The following is a 19,798-nucleotide window of genomic DNA, read 5'->3' on the forward strand; positions in this document are numbered from 1 at the left end:
CTGTAGATGGTGCCAAATCATCTTTTAAGTAATGTCATTGAACCAAATGCAGTCATTCACAACCAGAACAAGTCTGATATCCTTTATTAAAATGTGCGTGTCTACAATAGACTTCAGCACTGCAGTGTTTAAGCATCATAAGCATTTCTCCACAAATTACAATAATGCATTATCTATCATACTCTGAACTGCGGAGTACAACTTTTAAAAAGCTATACACAAAAACAACAACAATACTATGACTGATCTACGACCTTGAGTGTTACAATTGTTTTCCTTAACAGATGAGATCTTTAAGGTTAATACTTTATCGAGGTTTTAGTCAATACCTACCTCCCTACCATATACCTTAAACCTAAACTAACTAACTTTGTGGTGCTTTTATGACCTGTTTGGCTCATGTGTATATTCACAAGTTCTTCAGAATTTGTATCCCGGTTCTTTGCCTTGCATGCGCAACATTCTATAAGTTGAGCTACTGGATATTTTTTAAAGCTGAACGGTGTCATTTCTCTGACACCGGGGAAAAATTAACATTTTCTTCAAATCAGCTTTCTGAATATGCCCCCACCCCTCACAGTTTTCAAGACAATTAACCTACGAATGACTTTTGTCAATTTGACAATGTCAGTTTATTTATATAGCACAATTAAAACTATGGCAGTTGACTAAAGTCCTGTACAATCACTGCAACTTAAAAGTTATTATTTTAAAGTTATATAAAAACATTCAAATCCATCTGTACACAATGAAGTACACAATGGATAAAAAAACTATTCAGAAATAAAATGCATTACACATCAAAATACAGTTTGATTAAAAGCTAGTGACAATTAATTTGTTTTTAACTTTGATTTAAAATCAGGTACTGTTGAGGTAGTTCTAATTAAAACAGTGTAATAACTCCACGTTTGGAGATGGAAGGGAGGAGACGGAGAGCAATGATGCAGTCAAGTAAGGCTCTTTATTTCGCTGCCTTCAACACTCTGCGTGCACACTTCTCAGAGCTTTTTTCAGTTAAATCAGATCAGTGTCACACAAACTTTGTCAACATAAACTTCTCTGAGACTTCAGCTTCACAGTTCATATAAACATTTAATAAGACACGCCAATCACTGGTCACTCATGTCGTTCTCTCTCTCTCTTTCTGGCAGTAGCGTGGCCATTTATATGTCGCTCTCCCCATGCTCACTGGAATTAAAGTTGTTAGACAGGTGTTAGACATAATTTAGCTCAGGTGTAAGCACCCTTACCATTCTCTCTCCGGATGGACGCTTGACCACTCCCCCGGTGACACAAACAGGTAGGCACTTCCAATGATTAGGAGCCTCTACCGTCACCTCTCATCCTGGGGACACTCATAAGCCTCTCATCCTGGGGACACTCATAAGCCTCTGATCAGAGGACCTGAACAATCTCCCAGGCTGGTGAGCAGACATTAGATCAGAGAGATTTGATGGCCCTAGCCCATTTATGGACTTAAAAACAAATAGTAATAATTTGAATTCAATTCTGTAACGAATCGGCAACAAGTGCAGGGAAACTAAAACTGGAGTTATTTGTTTGCATTTGCATACACCTGTCAAAAGCCTGGCAGCAGCATTTTTAACCATATGCAACCGTGCAAGAGATGATTGGCTTATTCCTAAATAGAGAGAATTACAATAGTCGAGTCTAGATGAAATAAATGCATGAATCAACCTTTCAAAGTCCTTGAAGGAGAGAAAAGACTTAACTTTAGCCAGATCTTATAAATGGAAGAAGCTATATTTGACTATAGAATTTATTTGTTTATCAAGCTTAAGGGCACTATCAAATAAAACATTCGACATGTTTAACATAAGGAGATAGTTCACCAAAATGAAGATTAGGAATACCAGAGGCCTCAGAATGGCAAAACACAATAATTTCATTCTTAGTCTCATTCAGGTTTAAGAAATGTCATCTTATTTCAAGAGCAAATAGATTTGGATGTTATCCGCATAACAATGAAAGGATATACTCTTGTTTCTTAAAAATAGAATCTAAAGGAAGCATATACATGGGAAACAAGATAGGAGTTGGAATGGATCCTTGAGGAACCCCACAAGTAAGATGAACTTTATAAGATGAAATTTCACCAATATTATTTTTTTTCAATATTTGAACCAGCTGAGGACATTTCCTTGGATCCCCATACATTGATCAAGGCAAGGGCGAGTCTAGCCCCTTTTTAGGGGTGCTTCAGCAGTAATAAATGTTTTAAAAAAAAATTTTGTTCGTCTTTGACAAGGTTAAATAATGTCCAAAACATACTCCGTAGTTTGTGGTTTAAAATGTATGTGTTAAGGATGAAAATGAAAACACCCCCACTTAACAAATGGTATCATCCTCTTCTCTTCTTCTACTTCTCCTCTGTACCTGCACCACTCAGCACGACCGTCATCCAGCGCGAAACACACGCAGAGTGAGGACCCGTTATGTAGTGTTGTGAATCAACTAAGTTGCTCCAAAGCTGTGTCTCACACTTCTTTCCTTTTACCTAGAGTTGTTCCGATTCAGAAACCATATCGGTGAGTACTGGAGTCACCTGAATCACCATGGTACACCTATAATAAGTGTTTATTTTCGGACTATTTTAGTACAGCGGGTCGCCGCCGCTGTGGAGTAGCACAGGACCTGGGTGACTCGTCCATAGTCATAAACGGAGAAAACGGAGCGTGAAACAAAAACAGCAGCGCGACAAATAAACTGCGTACCTGTGTAGTGCGTACGTGTGTCTCTGTTGTTAAAGTTTATCGTTAATTTGATACTCATTTTAACAATCGGGAGTCATGTAAACATGACATCACGTGCGTCTTTTCTGGTCAGTCGTCATGGAAACATGAAGCTCTGGCGTTTGGACCAGAGTAAAACAAACATATCACTGTATACCACCAGTATGTGTGAAAACACTCACTGTGGCTTTTTAAATGAATTGTTATTCATTCCTAGATTTATATCTGTTATTTTTCAGATGTGGCTGACTATCAAACTAGACAATAAAAGAAAGTTTAATGTTTTTCTTTTGCTGTATTTATTCATTCCTCACACACAGAGGATTTAACCTGAACCAGGCTGAACTCCTAGCATTACTCTCTCTCTCTCTCTCTCTCTCTCTCTCTCTATGTGTCCGTGTGTGTGTGGCCTGCCAGTGAGCAACGGACATAGGACAGTTCTTTAAAAGAAAAAAGACAGATTCAGGTGAGAGACTAGGGACAGTCCATAATGACCTTGGTCTTGTTTTTTGTTTTATTTGTTCTTCTGAAAATTGTTAAGCTAAAGTAACAGATAATGCAAACCAGCTATCTGTTGTTGTATCAAATTACTTATCTAGGCAATGGTCCCCTGCTTTTATTTTCTTTATTTATTTCAAACCCACATTGGAGAGTACAGCTTCTCTTGTGAAAGGAATTTGTGATTTAAAAAAGTTTCTAAGCCCAATAATAATAATAATAAAGACATTTAAAATGGCACGCCTCTGTGTGCCTTTTGATCATATCCTTAGAATCTGTAAATGGTCTCCATAACATTTTTGTGACATGACAAACTGACTTCAACTCTCCTGCCTACAATATATTTGTGTATGATTGTCAGTGCCAAGGGAAAGAGAGGGAGAAGGAGAAAGGGAAAGAGAGGGAGATGGAGAAGGAGAAAGGGAAAGGAGAGCATGCAGGAAGAACCAGGTGAGGAAACAACAATAAATTGACATATAGTGAATAGTGGCAAGCAAAACAGTAACTACTCATACTCCTATACTAACTAATTGGCATTAAGTAGCCTATATTACATTTACGTTTTGTAACATTATTTTACACCACATTTTTTCATAATAAAGGAGGAAAACAACAGGGAGAGTCCATAAGGGATGAGAGGGAATTACATTTTGTTGTCCAAGTACCTGTTACTTTGTTCAATGACATTAAAGTTGAATCTAATCTAACCAATCTGATGACTGTTGATACAAAAGGAGGCACATGGAGTTAACGGTCAGGAAAACCAGCTGAGTGAAGAAGGTTTTGTGTTTGTTACAGGGGGCTGTCTGTGTGAACTCTCACAATTAAGCTGGTGCTCTGAAAAGGTCTAAAAAAAAGAAAAAACAAATCTGGATTTTGGAATTAGTTGAACCAATGTTAAAATGATAAAGTTATTTTTCAATAGACATATTTTTTGTTTTTGTGTGAAAAGAGGGTGGGTGGTGGCAGTGGGGCTCATTGGGTGCTCAGCACCCCTAAAGCTCTGACCCTAGAATCGCCCCTGGATCAAGGCAAGAAATGAGATCACCATGGTGCACTGTGTCAAACACAGCACTCAAATCTAAAAGCACATGGATTGCATAATCAAGATTTAATAAAATAGCATTAAAAACATTTTAAAATGCAGACTCAGTACTTTGATGAGTTCTAAAACCCGACTGAAATACTTCAGATATCTTATTTTCATTCAAAAATCTTGATGAAGTACTACCTTCTCTAAATGTTTCTAAATAAAAGGGACACTAGAAATAGGTCTTAAATTAGACATAAGGTCTACTTATTAGGGTCTAGATTAGGCCTTTTGAGAAGAAGTTGTATAGATGCATGTTTAATCTGGTACATTTCCTGTTGTATGGCACTTGTTGATAAGTGACAGGATATTGGGCCCAACAGTGTCAAAGACATTTCTAAGAAGACGTGTGGGAACAACATCAAGGGGAGAAATAGTAGGCTTTAACTGACTAATGATTTCTTGTTACAAAGAAAGTGAAACTGAATTAACACACCAGTGCACCTAGTATGGACAGATGGATCATGAGCAGAAAATATCATATGTGATCTAATATCTACTATCTTGTAAGCAAAGAATCCAACTAAACTTTCACAGAGAGATGTAGACACTACAGGAAAAACACTAACAGGGGTATTAATAACAGATTTTAAAATATTGAAAAGAGTTTTAGGTCTATGACAATTATTTTAAAGGGGTCATGACATGGGTTTTTTTATTGTATTATTATGTTCCCTTAGGTGCAATTATAGTATTAATATATTTTTTTTTAAGAAAAACTTTTAAAATCTAGTGATTTATGACCTTTTCCCACCCTGTTTCTCATCCTCTGAGTCTGTTTTGGGGGCGTTTTCCATTTAAGACTTCAGTGTTAACGCCCACTGTTATGATTGGCTAACGTCAGTGCCTATGTATCAATTATTGACGCCCCCAGCCAGAACAATATGCAAGTAAACTAAGTAAAAACACTGTGATTATTCATAATGAATGAAACTGCGCTTTAAAAAGTAGTTTAAAGTTTAAAATAGATTACTTACAGTTTGCGTCGTCGTTGTTCCCAGAATAGTCAGCACGGACTTATCTTTGAGCAACAGTTTTCTGGCAAAGCCAGCATCATATTGAGATATGTTCTCAAAACAGTCATCCTTAAAATGTACAGAACAAACGCTTAAGTTAACACTGCCGTGACTGGGACGTCCGCAAAAAATAAACTGCATCCATTTTTCCCTGACGTCTGGATCTTTCGGCAGCTTATTCAGAGGTTTTGTTTGACCACAGCCAGGAACAGCACATCTGTGTGGCATCGTAATTTTCCTGTGCACAAGTAGTCTCTGTCAGAGCTCGCTGTCCATCGACTGAACACTTGTGAGGCGCACGGCGATACTGAAATGAGCGTAGTTGTCTTGCGCTTAAAGCGTAGTTATCTTGTGCTGGAGGCGGTCATATGCAAACGCTGGTACGTCACTTCTAACCGTCACGTCACTTCTAACCATGAATCCAGAACGAGCTGTATTTTGAGCTTGATTAAATAAATGATTCGTTTAGAATGGGGAGGACGTCTTAAAATATTAAACTTGCAGGACGTTTTAATGATACAAAGACCTCTTATATACCAAAAGATCAAGGCAAATTTGGTTTCTTATGTCATGACCCCTTTAAATGATATCAGAGAGGTACTTAGACTTGGCTGCACTTACAGCTGCTCTGAAATTGAGACAAGGCATCCCTTAATATTTCATATGACACCTGAAGCTTAACTTATTTCTATTTTCTTTTAGCTTTTCTGCAGACCTGCCTAAGAGCACGTGAGGTATCTTTTAGCCATGGCTTAGATTTAGTTTTAGGATGTTTAGCCTTCAGATGCACAGCAGAATCTAAAACGTCAGTACAAATAAAATTAAACATGGTAAGGTGCTCCTATGCACTAAGTATTCAAGAGATTGAGAAACCTCTTCAAATGTGGCTGAAAAATCACCACTAGTAGTTTATCTTATCATGCGAGACCAACGAACAGGGAGGGAGCGGGTAACTTTTGCCATCTAAAGGATGTGATGTTCAAATCCAGCAAGCACCCTGCTCCCAGCACAACACCGACTCCTACACGAACTCAGAGTATGCCAAAAAAAGAAATTACAAAAGAATCAACAGAATCCCATCTGGCTAAGTGGGAACATGATCATGGTCGAGCGAAAACATCCTGGTTACTTCCGTAACCTCCATTCCCAGATGGAGAGAACGAGACGTTGTGTTAATGTAGTAACACTTGTGGTCACTCTCATTAGGTTTTGTGCTGAGGAGCCGAGAATAAGGTCCCGGCCATTTCAGTTGGTAGATCAGTGTTGTGGCAGGAGGGACACAACGTCTCGTTTCCTCCATCAGGGTCATTGTGTTGATTTAGTGACACTAGGAGGCCCCTACAAAAATGCCACAACTAGCTGAACTGGGTTACATGGAGCCAGGGAGGCCACATTGATGGGGTTTGAGCCCTGTGGTGGTGCTGAGTCGAGAAACATCGAAGCACTTGCCTAATTCCTGAAACTCACCAGCAGATTGGTCGAGGAGGGGGGAGGAGGTGTTTCATCCCTGCAGTCCGTCGGAACCGTCTGGATTTGAGATTGCTTGTGCCACAGTTTGGTGACGACTGTACACACCGTTTATATGACCGAGTGGACGGAGGAAATGTTTCCTTGGGTACCACAGCTACTTGAGTGTGTGGCGAAATGAAATGTGAAAGGAACAAAAGATTCTCTTTCTGGCCTTCCACCGGGAGATGGAGTGGTCTGTTCTCCAGCTCTGGAATAGCGGGTCTCCTGGTTCCTGGGTTGCCCGTCTCCAGGGCACTTCATCTTGGTGGCCAGCCGTGAGACAGGTGGCGTCTGTTCCTACTAGTGGGTCTTGAGCCACTCCGCTTTCTGGGCAAGATGGTCTCCGTCTGCTGCTTCACTGCCGAGAACTGCTGGGAAAAGTCTTCGACAGTGTCGCCGAATAGGCCAGCCTGGGAGATGGGGGCGTTCAAGAAGCATGTCTTGTCGGCCTCGTGCATCTTGACCAGGTTAAGCCACAGGTGGTGCTCCTGGACCAACAGTGTGGACATCGTCCATCCAAGAGACCGCGTCGTGACATTCTTTGTCTGGAGGGCAGGATCGGTCACCGAGCGCAGCTCCTGCATCAATCCCGGTGCCGAACTACCCTTGTGCAGTTCTTTCAGTGCCTAGGCTTGGTGGACTTGCAGGAGAGTCATGGCATGCATGGCGGAAGTGGCTTGTCCAGCGGCACAGTAGGCTCTAGCCATCAGGGAAGACATGAGCCTGCAGGCCTTGGACGGGAGCTTTGGGCACCCGCGCCAGGTGGTGGTGCTTCATGGGCACAGGCACCGCGAGCACCTTATCTACTGGGGGCACCACCGAGTAACCACTGGCCGCTCCACCATCGAAGGTAGTGAGAGCAGTGGAGCCGAGAGATAGGGAACGGGCAGTGAAAGGTGCCTCCCATGAACTCATCAGCTCCGTCATTTCAACACCTGAGTGCAGAAGCCCAGTGAAGGTTTCCGCATCAGACAGGACGAGCCCGCTCTCTATTAATAAAGCTGGCTAGCTAGCTAATACCGACATTGGCTATCATTTAAATGCTGTCAATGTATCATGCAAAGAAAAGGGATTACTTCAAACTACAGTCTCGCACAGTCAGACCTATATCCACACTTTGTTTTAGCCCTGTTCCAGCACTGAAGAGTCAAATTGAATATACAATCTCAAAGTTTGAAGTAAAACAATCATAACTGTTTAATTTTAATTATGTCACCTCATCTGTCAGCATGATGCCGGTGGATCACGTTGTCTCTTAGCAGACATTGCGAGACATTGCGTTGCGCCGGGGCATGATGTGTCGAATGGTCCCCGTCTGCCTTTTAACCACTGTGGATGTCCAGTGGCACTGTAGGCTCAGTCATGAGTGACGACATAAACCCACGGGCCCTGGACAAGAGACTCTTACGTCTCCGCCAGGTGACGGCGTTCTGCGGGCACAAGTTCACCGCGATCGCCTTACCAACCTGGGGAGTCGCCGAGCACCCCCTGGAAGCCCCACCGTCGAGAGTAGTGACAGAGGACGAGCCTGCAAACTGGGTCCGGGCAGTAAAAGGTGCGGCCGTAAGCGGCGCTCAGAGTCCCGGGACCAATCACCCGGCCGCGAGGGTTCAGGGGGAGCGGAGGATTTGACTCCATCCCATCGCTCGCAGCCGCCCGGGCAAGCATGGCCGTCAGCTGCGCATGGCGACAGACTGAACCATCCCACTCTCGATGCTGTAATCGAAAGGGCATTCACTTTGCGATCCGCGAATACGGCCGCGAATTCACCCTGAGATGAGCCGCCGGTCACATCGCGAACTCGCTGGGGCAAACGAGCATGCTGGGGAATGTGAGATCCGTGCGGGGTTTCCCGGCAGAGAAGCTCCCGTTGAAATCCCCAAATCGCCCCCAGTGCTAACCGATCCCACCTCATACCCATGGGTAGAAGGACCGAGTCGGGGAGCCCTCTTACGAGAGAAAGCCGCGACCACAACGTTGCTAGAATCATGCCCTCGCAGTGAGAGCATGATCCATCCACAAGCGCTGTCCCAGCGTGGGCAGCGCCCAACACGAGAGGCAGCGATAGTGGCCTTGGGAAGCGGAGAGGTAACGATCGCAACCAAGAAACATACTCAAACGAAAAGGCATCTTGAAAAAGAAGTTTTTCGTTTGCGCCATCCTTTTAAAGGAAATTAAACTTAATTATGTGTATATATATATATATATATATATATATATATATATATATATATATAAAATAAGTTTTCCGTAGTTTTCTGCTGCTGAAGCGCCCAGGGGTATTTGCTCAGCACAACTGTGGTGTGCGAGGGGGAGGACCGCTGGAATGCACCGTAGATCCAACAGCCTTTCCACACACCAATTTTCATTGGCCTTTTCTCAAGATCAGAGATGTCTGGGCTCCCAAGAAGCTACCCCTAGTGTCAACTCACGACACAACATCGAGTGAGTGACAGAGAGGGAAAGTTACACACTTCAGCTTTACTGTTCTGGTGTCTGGTCAGCGTGGGAGTGCACATGCACCACTCCACTACGTTCTCTCTTGCTTTGATGTCACACACTCATGGAGGTACTGCACGTCTCTCCACTGTGGTAGACTGGCACCAAAGAAATGATACCTGCATCTCCTGCTTCTATTAACATGACTAATGACAACTGGCTGTAAGAGGAGAAATAAAATATCTCTATGCAAGAAGTGATCAACACCAAGGAAATCATATGTCTAAGTGTGCAAAAAAGGGGAAAAAAAGACATCAATGGATGATCGCTCTTATCAGCACTAAGTCAAAGATTTCTATAAAATTTTTATTTACATTGGAATAATTTACAATCAATATGTAATATTGCATGAATACTTTAAAAGTTGGGCAGAAATTCAACGTACTGTATGTGATAAATGTGTTCAATGTTGGGAAATCGAAATTGCAATGTCTGTGTGATTTATTAACTTACCTCCCCCCAAAAGTTGCAATTTCATTCAATAAATGTACTTATAGTCTGGATTAACATGGTCCAAGCACGGCCACTGTGTTTTCAACTATCTCTCGCAAACAGTGAATGGCCCACACAAACTCAACCAACTCGTGAGTTTTTTTAGTTTGGTTTGCTATTTGTGTGCGGTGCGTTTTACTGATAATGTGCGCTGAGAACGCGAAGTGCTACGAAATAATTTATTTTCACATAATTCAAAACATAGCATTCTTCAAATCATTCAGATAATTGCAGTCATTTCTTATACTGGTGTTGGGGGAAACGATCCCATCACACTAAATGTATTTCTGCTGCAGATGTGCATATTTAAAGATGAGATTCCACATCTCATATCTTGTCACTAAATAGCTTGCATTTTTCAAAGCGGTGAAAATGAAAATGAATAAGTAACTACAGTAACCAGGATTTGTTTTTCCCTATGGTAATTCATGCACTATAGATAACCAGTGTTGCAGACTGTATCTACTGTATGTGTTAATGGTTTAAATCATATTAAGGATTCCAGTCTTAACTGTCTGTGGGTTTAAAGGAATTCTTGAAACTTTCATTATAATTTTTATAGAGTGGGCAATGTTTGAAATCACAGAGCATGCTTTTTTTTTATCATTGCATTTTTGTCAGGAACACCATTTAGAATTGGATACAATTTTAAGCTTAGAGGTGCTTGAAAAAGATGACTAAGGTACCTTGAAGTGCTTAAAAATCTGTAAGAATACTGTGCACTTGAACAAGCTTGTAAATTTAATTGGTTATGTAATGCAGATTTTTTTAAGATACAGTGGCATTGTGTGAGAAGCACAAAGAAGTGCAAGTCTATATGAACTGAAAATATGTCCTTTTACTCGTGATTTGTGTAAAAGGAAATAAATGTCATTCTCATTGTTTGTTAAAATCTATGTACAGTAATGCATTTCTATGAGACCAGGTAGCTTTGTTGGGTTATAGGGTCTTGTTTACAGGCCGAGTGTAGGCTTCAACTCAAAACCAGTACAGATCTGTTGTGTGAGTAAGTGTTTTTGAGAATGTTGTTGAAACTTTACTTGAGGCAGTGTCCTTGATAAGGCCCCCTGTAGATTTCCTCATCTTAAATTGATGGTGCTTTTTATATGCTGTAGTATGACTTCTGTAGGAGCTATAGTTCTCGCCCCTAGCTGTGGACTCCTGGGTCTGTCAAAATGTTATATATCTAAAAATTACAGGTCTTCAGGCCCGGCTGTAGTGGCTCCATGCTTTCCACAAAGCCAAGGCAAAACTCCTTTTAACCTCCTCCAATGGCTTTCTGGTCAAGGCCTGCAAGTGTGTTCTACTGTGGAAACGTGCTCAGGGCTGCCGCTGGCCAAATTGATGCCCTACGCAGAGTTCTGTGGGGGTGATATGAGCGTGATATGAGAGTGAAGCAATCGTCTGACCGGGGGAGGGGTTCGCGTGATATGAGTGCAAAGTGATCAACTGTGTTCTGCAACTGCTTTCGGGTCCTGAATGACGTACAACATGTGAGTAAGGGCAGCCTGTGGACTTTCTGGTGCTCCTAGGGTAAGATATATGCATTGCAACACTATTAATCCGTGAGCATTATTGATGCTCGCATGCACAATAGATTAAAGCCACGCAAGGAAAAAGGAAGAACTCGTGTGCATTATTGACACTTGCGCGGAGTAGTTCATTGCCGCATGAGGAAACGGTAAGATGACATCTCCTACAAGATCTTGCACGCGAGGACATGCCTGACAGCACGTGAAAGTCAATTCCCCAGCTCAATCTAATCTCATCTACTGCTTTTGCCCGCTCAAACAGTGACTCACAAGCAGCGGGTTTGTTAGTGAAGCCATGTCTAAAGGTGAAGTTGAGCTTGTTAGGAATCCTCTTATAACAGGCATTCAATCACAACAGACTTCCGGAAATGGGCAACATATCTGGCGTTAATTTAGAAGGAAATCTATTTAATTGCAGTCAGTTTGCTGATGACACTACTCTTTTTTTGTTTTTTAAATGAACAGCAAATACCCCTAGCACTTCAGTTTATTAAGATTTTCTCAAAAGCTTAATTTCTCAAAATGTGAGTTATTGGCCTTCCATGATCATCCTAATAGAACATTGTATAATATCCAGTTAAAAATGATGTTAAATATTAGGTATCTGGATATCTAAGTCGGTGGATAATTTAGAAAAGTTTTATTTTTATAAAAATGTAGAGAAATGTGAATTAATTATGAATACTTGGCTGCAGAGAGACATTCAGAAGAAGTCTATTGACGAAAGTAGAGAGTCTTTCTAGATTCATTTATCTGTGTTTCTCACGAGCAGCTTTTGTAAAAAGATAAAAGAAATACGTTTTATTTTGATTTTATATGGAAAAGGAAAAGTCATTATATGTGTAAAAGTGAAGTGATTAAAGATTATGGTGGTCTTAAGACGATTTAGCTTTGACATTATGAATTGGGCTATCAAGCTTAAATGTTTACAATCATTTTTTAATATGGATTGAGATTCCTTCAGCTGTATTTAAAAAATGTGGTTGTAAGTTTTCTGTTACGGTGTGACTTTGAAATTTCTAAACTCCTTGAAAAACTTTCTGCTTTTCACCAAGTACTATTATAATGTACGTGTTATTAAAAACTATTAAATGGGTAAGTAACCAATGATATTTTAGTTTACAATTAAAAGAGTAAATCTAATCCTGACTGGCCAAAATAAAAGTGTTTGAGCGAGCAATAGCAGCAGATGAGAATAGATAGAGCGGGAGACTTTAGGGAATTGTCTTGTGTGAGATCTTGTATTGCGCGCGCAGGACCTTCCCGTTTCCTCATGCGGCAATTAACTACTGCACGCAAGTGTCAAAAATGTGAGTTTTAAATGTGCGGATTAATGCCGTTGAAATGCCTTCATAAAATGGTGCCCCCCTAGGGAGTTGGTGCCCTACACAGACTGCGTAGTCTGCTTATAGGGAGTGACGGTACTGCACGTGCAGTGTTGCCAACTTAGCGCCTTTGTCGCTAGATTTAGTGACTTTTCAGACCTCTTTAGCGACTTTCATTCAAAAAAGCGACAAGCGACAAATCTAGCGACTTTCTGAACAAACATTAGCAACTTCCGTAGAAGAAAGTCGCCAATACTGCCCTGCGAAGGCGTGGTCTTGCTTTATGAAGGCATTGTTGCTTTCCTGCCCAGACTTGGAGTCACACCTCTCTCTGCGTCTACTCTGTTCAGTGAGACTGACAGAGAGAGAATTAAGCAGGAGAGAAGGTGGAGCAGCACAATCAGTTGACCGCAGGGCAGCTAACATAGACATGAATGAGCTGCTCATGTGCAAACAGTGTTGTCAATGATGAATCACAAATCTGTATTGTTTGCTCCCCTTTAGTTTTACATTTAAAGAGTTTAATTTGACAATTTATTTGTATTCTTTTCATGCACTTAATCACAGGAGATTTTTAGACGGTTGTTCATTCCTGTTTCTGAACTCTCTGAATTCAGACACAAATTTTTTGTAAATAAGTACAGCATTTTGTAAACATGCACAGTTTTTTCTAAACATGAACATAGATTTTTGTAAATATACACAGTTGTTTTTTGTTTTTTTTGTAAATATGCACATAGTGGTTTGTTATGGCTGAACGCTGTGTGTGAGAAAAGAAAAGAAAGTTACCGTCGATTCTAACATTCTCTAACTTTTTTTAAATGATTGGTAAATATAGGGAATTTATTGAGTATTACAGTATGTACGATAAGCACAGAGAAGCAAACACATGTAAAGGGCAGATACTATGCAAAATGCAAATGAGACGTGATGACATCACGACTATGTTAATTAGCATATCACGTCTCTAGCGACATTTAGCGACTTTTCGAGCAGGCTTTAGCTACTTTCCATTGAAACTAGTTGGCAACGCTGTGCACGTGCCTTTATCTGTATTCATGCATCTCAAACACATGATCATCACTCACACATGAGCACATATCTGTTTGTTTGGACTGAATTCATCAGTGCATGCTGAAAAACTTTGCTGTAGTTGATGTTATTTGTGGATGAGATGGCAGGACTGAGTTATGTGGTTAAAAAAGTATGTACAAACTCAGTTGTGTTGAGTAAGGCACAGCATGCTACAAATCTACCTGCTGTATTTTGATATAAGAAAATGTTTTGTCTCAGAAGTAACTATACCATTTAGAGCCTTATAATAAGACTGGATCAAATTAAATACAAAAGAAAAAAAGTGTATTACAATTGGGGCAATTGCAATATTTAAAAAATAAATGGTATTAAAAATAAATAAGAGCACACCTCAAAGTAATCCTGGCATGGCTTTAATACTTTTCTTTAAATAATTATGTTAGCTATTAGAAATAAATGTTACACTTTACAATAAGATTGTATTTGTTAGCATTAGTATGTGTATATGTTATCATTAAAAATCCCATTGTATCAAAGCAATATTTTGATAGCATTAATTAATCTTGGTTAGTTGAATGTTAATGTATAATTTTACAATTGTTCATTGTTAGTTTATGTTAGTTCATAAGGCATTAACTATTGTAACCAAGGTCAATGGTAAAAATGTAGAAGTATATGTTGAAATTAGCATTAACCATGAATAAAAAGGGCTGTAAAATTATTGTTCATTTTGGGTCCATATTAACCAATGTAGTTATGAATGTTGACCAATACAATCTTATTGTAAAGTGTTAGTATGTGTAAGCAAAAAGTCTAAGAGGGACCTCCATAATTTGAAATGAGTGAAAATGTTTTTACTTAAATATAATGCTCAGCTGATGCATCAAAAACACCCTTCAACTATATGCTTGGGGGAAAGAAATTATGTTCTTTACTGTGTTAAATATTCAATTCAGTCATACAATTTTAATCACAATGTTATAAATGTCCCTAACCTCAAAGCCAAGATTAAATCTTGTATGGTAGCTACCAGCAACATTGTTAGCATCTGTCAATTTAAAATCAAAACCTTAGTGATTAAAATATATCTTAGTATAATATTCAAAGGCATCAAAAATGTAGTCAGCAGAAAGCGAAGTGTTCTGAACATGTGCTTAGTAAATGTTACTGAACATATTTAGAGCATTTTAATTGTCCCCAGTCTTCCCTAATTTAATATTGTTAGCACTATGACTCGATACTACTAAGACTTGTTATTAACATTTTTAATCATTTAAACACTCCTGTGGTGAGCTGACCTGCTTTCACAATACTGTTAAAATTGGAAAATGATGAAGTCTTTTTAAAACTGAATCCCTGCTGTTCAAACTAATCGAATGTTTAAATACACATGAGATGGGGGACTGTGCAAAATAAGATTTTACTTTGTAATGGCCAGCATTGAAAACATTTATTTTAATTGCAAGAATGGATGAGATAGGATGAGAAGATGCAGGGAGCATCTTGTATCAGAAGTTTAAAAAAGTTGGAGTTTTGATTATTGAAGCACTTTTAAACCATTTATTTGGGCAATCTATCTTCATTTGAGCTGAACTGTTTATTTTGTTAATTTGCTCAGGCCAAACGGAATGGGTTTTTCAATGGTTGATTCTTAAATTAATTTATTTCACTTTTATATTTCCTGTGTTGATGTATTTTCTAATGAATCAGGAAATTTGAGACATATAAAAGTGATCCGTTTCGTTTTTTTGTAATAACCTGTACGTTTTACTAAAATCATAGCCATGAACCACGATTGGCTACTTTGTTTTGTCAATGTGGCAGCGGGGGCGTGGTCAAGCGCCCGTCCAGGAGAGAAAAGCGGTAAGGGCGCTTACACCTGAGCTAAATTATGTCTAACACCTGTCTCTAATTTCAGTGAGCACGGGGAGAGCGGCATAAAAGGGCAGCGAGAGGGCCTCCAGGAAAAGAGAGACGACAGACTAACTCAGTGCGCTGTTGTTGTGTTGTGTTGTGTGGTATAACCTGTATTGTAAAGAACAACGGGAATTAAAAGCTTACCTTGTGGTGAAGACGTGTTCCCTGTCCTCCTTCATGTGAAAGGTGTTACAATCAACTTTTAGGAGTCACAATAGATGGCCCTCTGGGGTCGACGGATGCGCTGGCGCATCCTACTGGATATTTTCGTCATTACAGCAGAAACAACTTAAAATATGCCGTCATTTTTTGGGTATACAGATAAGTGTAAGATATCATTAGAGACTAAAGGGTCTACTTTTATTTGTGTACACTCACAATAACAACAAAATCTTGTGCTTTTGTAAAATAAAGAAAATAAAAAGGAAGAGCTTTCAGCAGTCTCTGTGTTCACAAGCATATTTCAGAAACACGTCACAAAAATGAACAAAAACGCCGCGAATACTTATCACACAAACATGAAACATATGTCTACTTTTAAATAAAAAAATTGTAATTTAAAACAAATATTCTTCTGCAATGCAATCTGTATGAAACAAAGCGATGTACAATTTTAACTTGGCTATCTAATTATCTGTAATGTGATCACACCTACCAGCAGAGCGCGCATTCATACGCTAATGTAATGAGACGATCAATGCAAATGTACACGCCCCAAGATCCAGTTCTCAAAAAGTATTGTGGGCAAATGTTTAGTATCTGTTATATGACCTTATTTCAGTGACTTAAAATTTTTGTTTTTTCAAAAACCACGCATAAATGTTATTTACTCAAAAATAAAAACCTGTACATACATGTTGCTCACATATTATTGTAGCCCAGTTTGTGCTGAATACAGTGTTATCAGACTTTAGCCATTAATATGTTTTTAAGCAACTGAAAAAAGGACAAATGTCAAGGCATGTCAAAATTTCTCCAGGGCCCAAAATACCCTCAGACCCCAGAGGGGTAATAAATAATAGACAATGACTAAAAGTCACAGTGCTCCAACTTTTGATTTCAAAGAGTCTTTAACGACACAATGATGATAGTTTGAGGATTGGATAGCTTATGGGATCTGAACTTAGAACCTTTCAGTTACCAGCCTCTAGCCAGCACTACTGTGCTATTATGGCATTATAAAAGAAAGTAGACCAGCTCAGAGCAATATGTGGAAAGCAAAAGGTTGTTCTCTTGGTGAGGGGGGGTGCTGTTGCTCAGAGGATGGAGTGCATTCAGTGTCGTTGAGTTAGTTTCATCTCCTGCTCATTCACACACTGTTCAGCTCTGTCCTCAGGGAATCACACCACCACACGTCACCCAACCTGCTTCCTTTCTCTCTCTTTCCCTCTCTTTTCTCTCTCCATCTGCCTTTCTGGGCTGAATCAAACAGCCTTGCTTTGCTGTTCCTTTTTAATCAAAGAATGAATCCATTCTGAATGCGTTTTTTGCATCAGAGAAGGTTATATTTGATTTGATTTGGTTTCATCAGATGAGCTTAAAATGGATAGTTCACCCAAAAATGAAATTTCTGTTTTCATTTATTCACATTCATGCTGTTCAAACCTTTATATATATTTTTCTGTGGAACACAAAAGGAGAGGTATTAATGAATGTTGCGATCCCTGATGCAATGGCAATAATGACTACGCACTTTAAAGATTAAGAATGTACCCAAAGAGACAAAAAAGTGGTCTGTGTGACTCATGTATCATATCTTCTGAAGACATACATTAGGTTTTAGTGAGAAAAACAAAATAATTTTCCATGCACAATGGCTCACTAGAACACAAGTTCTCGCACTATTTTTGCTTTCGCAAAGTTTCATCGCGAGCCATTGTGACCAAGCTCCTCACGCGCATTCATGAGATTTTCACTGTAAAATAACTAAAATAACTAATCGTATTTCAAATCCGATCATATGCCTTCAGAAAAGTTGGAATATTACACATGAGTCGCATGGACTACTTCTATGACTCTTTTGAGTGCTTTTTAAGCTTTAAAGTGAGGCCACACTAATACATTTTCATTTGAAGATCGCATCTTTTTCTCCACGTTATGGCCTTCCGTACACACTGAGACAGCGTTTTTGACAACAGAAACTGAGCTTTTTGAAAACACTCTCCTAAGTTTATACATTTGAAAACACGTTGTAGTGTGGACTGGGAAAATGGATATATATGAAAACTATGACATATTTGTTTTCATGTGACGCAGTCATGTGATCCATTCAACCAAGAAATAAAGATGGCGCCCCGTGTTATAGCAGTGAAGTTGTGCCTGATATACACATTTGTACAACATTCACATTGCATTCCTTCTAAGGCGACGGGAAGATTACACAGAATTGGTATCCGACGACAGAACACCAGGACAATTGCTAGTCAGTCTGCAACGTACACTTTTTTGTTTGTGCAGTAAGGGGATTTAAGCGTATTCATAGGTTTCATTGTGAATGAGCAACTTTTGGAAAATGCTTGAAAACGGCAGTGTGGATGGAAAGCATTTCAAAAGCAAAAACTCCATTTTCAAATGTATCCAGATCAATGCAGACATCACTGTCAACTGCCGTTGTGTGGAAAGTCGCAAATGGGACATCCTTTAAAGTTCCTCCCTTTAAAGGATGTCCCTTTAAAGGGATTATTTTTGGATTAACGGTTCCTTTAATTTCAACATTGTAGGGATGATTTCTCTCTCTCTTGTCCCCATAGCTGGGAGGTGGTGCGGTTCCTACTCTCCAACCTGCGCTGGTGGATGGAGGATTACCAATTTGATGGCTTCAGGTTTGATGGTGTGACTTCTATGCTGTACCACCACCATGGCATTGGTCAGTCCTACCATACATGTACCTTTCATCATTCACTATGAAAAATCAGTAAAAATAAATGTAACATAAATATAATTTACTTATCCTCCTGTCATTCCAAACCTGTATTAATTTGTTTCTTCTATGGAACATAAAATTACTTATTTATAGTAGAATGTCTGTCTTCTTCTTCTTCTTCTTCTTCTTCTTCTTCTTCTTCTTCATCATCATACAGTCACAGTAAATGTTGACAATGGCTGTCCAGACAATTTTTGGTGAATAATGACTTTTATTTCAATCTGTTCCTCACAAACAAATGGCCTAAGAAAACTCTTTTGGGAGCTTGATAGCCCCCTTTCATTTTATGGAACAGAGCAGCTTGGACATACTGCTAAACATATTTTTTTGTGTTTTTCTATTCCTGAAGAAGCCCAACCTCAATCTGAGTATTGCATATATGTAAAATGTCTTTGTTTAGTTTGATTTACAGATGGTCTCTAAATGTGCTTTGATACATATCTGAATTAGTTCAGCTGTAAGTGCGTTGATGCAGAGTCGTATCGAGCAGGGCTGGAGCATGCCAAGTATGCAATTTGTGTTGCATTAATAAGGCTTTAAATCATTGCATTCAAAGAAAAAGTACAAATGAAATGAATAGATTTCAAAGGCCCTTTTAGACCGTTATCGTAAATGACGAGAGACCCTGATCACTCTGCACATATTACAGTGAAATTATTTCACATCTGAAAGGACTGATTTGATTTATGAAATCCACTTCTAGTTGGAGAATTTCTTTGAATTGTGCAGTGATTAATTTCAATGCTGTTGTTTTGGTTTTGGTTTGATTGTTTTGTTTGTTTGTCCAGACATGTCTTTTTCGGGGAGCTACAGAGAATATTTCGGCATGCATGTGGATGAAGACGCACTCATATATCTGATGCTGGCCAATCATATTCTGCACAAGTTCTACCCACTGTGCATCACTGTAGCAGAGGTGGGAGCACACCTGCACTGCAGTACTGTTCTGTTATTTTTGAAAGAGTTATAATTTTTTATGTTCTATTTATTTACTTCTTTCCCACCAATTACATCTACCATTACCCTTTTTCTCATTCAACTTTGGAAATTTCATTTCATTCTATTCTGTTCACTCTCTCTATGCCAGTGCATTTATCTATAATTTTTCACTATCTAACAACTTTTGGGCCAGTTTCTATGTAAAATCCTGGGTTGATTTCTCTCCCAGTCCACCCCTGGTGGAAGCTGAACAGTGTAGCTAATGGA

At 39.5% G+C, this 19,798-nt stretch overlaps 1 protein-coding gene across 1 annotated transcript in view; it reads left to right on the forward strand.

Moving 5' to 3' along the window:
* The window catches only part of gbe1a (glucan (1,4-alpha-), branching enzyme 1a), a 200,777-nt gene that overhangs the window by 115,346 nt on the left and 65,633 nt on the right, over window positions 1-19,798 (forward strand). The window contains exons 8-9 of the mRNA XM_052115962.1: window positions 18,420-18,535; window positions 19,381-19,508. Coding sequence (XP_051971922.1) covers window positions 18,420-18,535; window positions 19,381-19,508 — 244 coding nt within the window. The remainder of the gene's footprint in view (window positions 1-18,419; window positions 18,536-19,380; window positions 19,509-19,798) is intronic.

This window comes from Xyrauchen texanus, chromosome 43, assembly GCF_025860055.1.
Source record: "Xyrauchen texanus isolate HMW12.3.18 chromosome 43, RBS_HiC_50CHRs, whole genome shotgun sequence".
Taxonomy (NCBI): Eukaryota; Metazoa; Chordata; class Actinopteri; order Cypriniformes; family Catostomidae; genus Xyrauchen; species Xyrauchen texanus.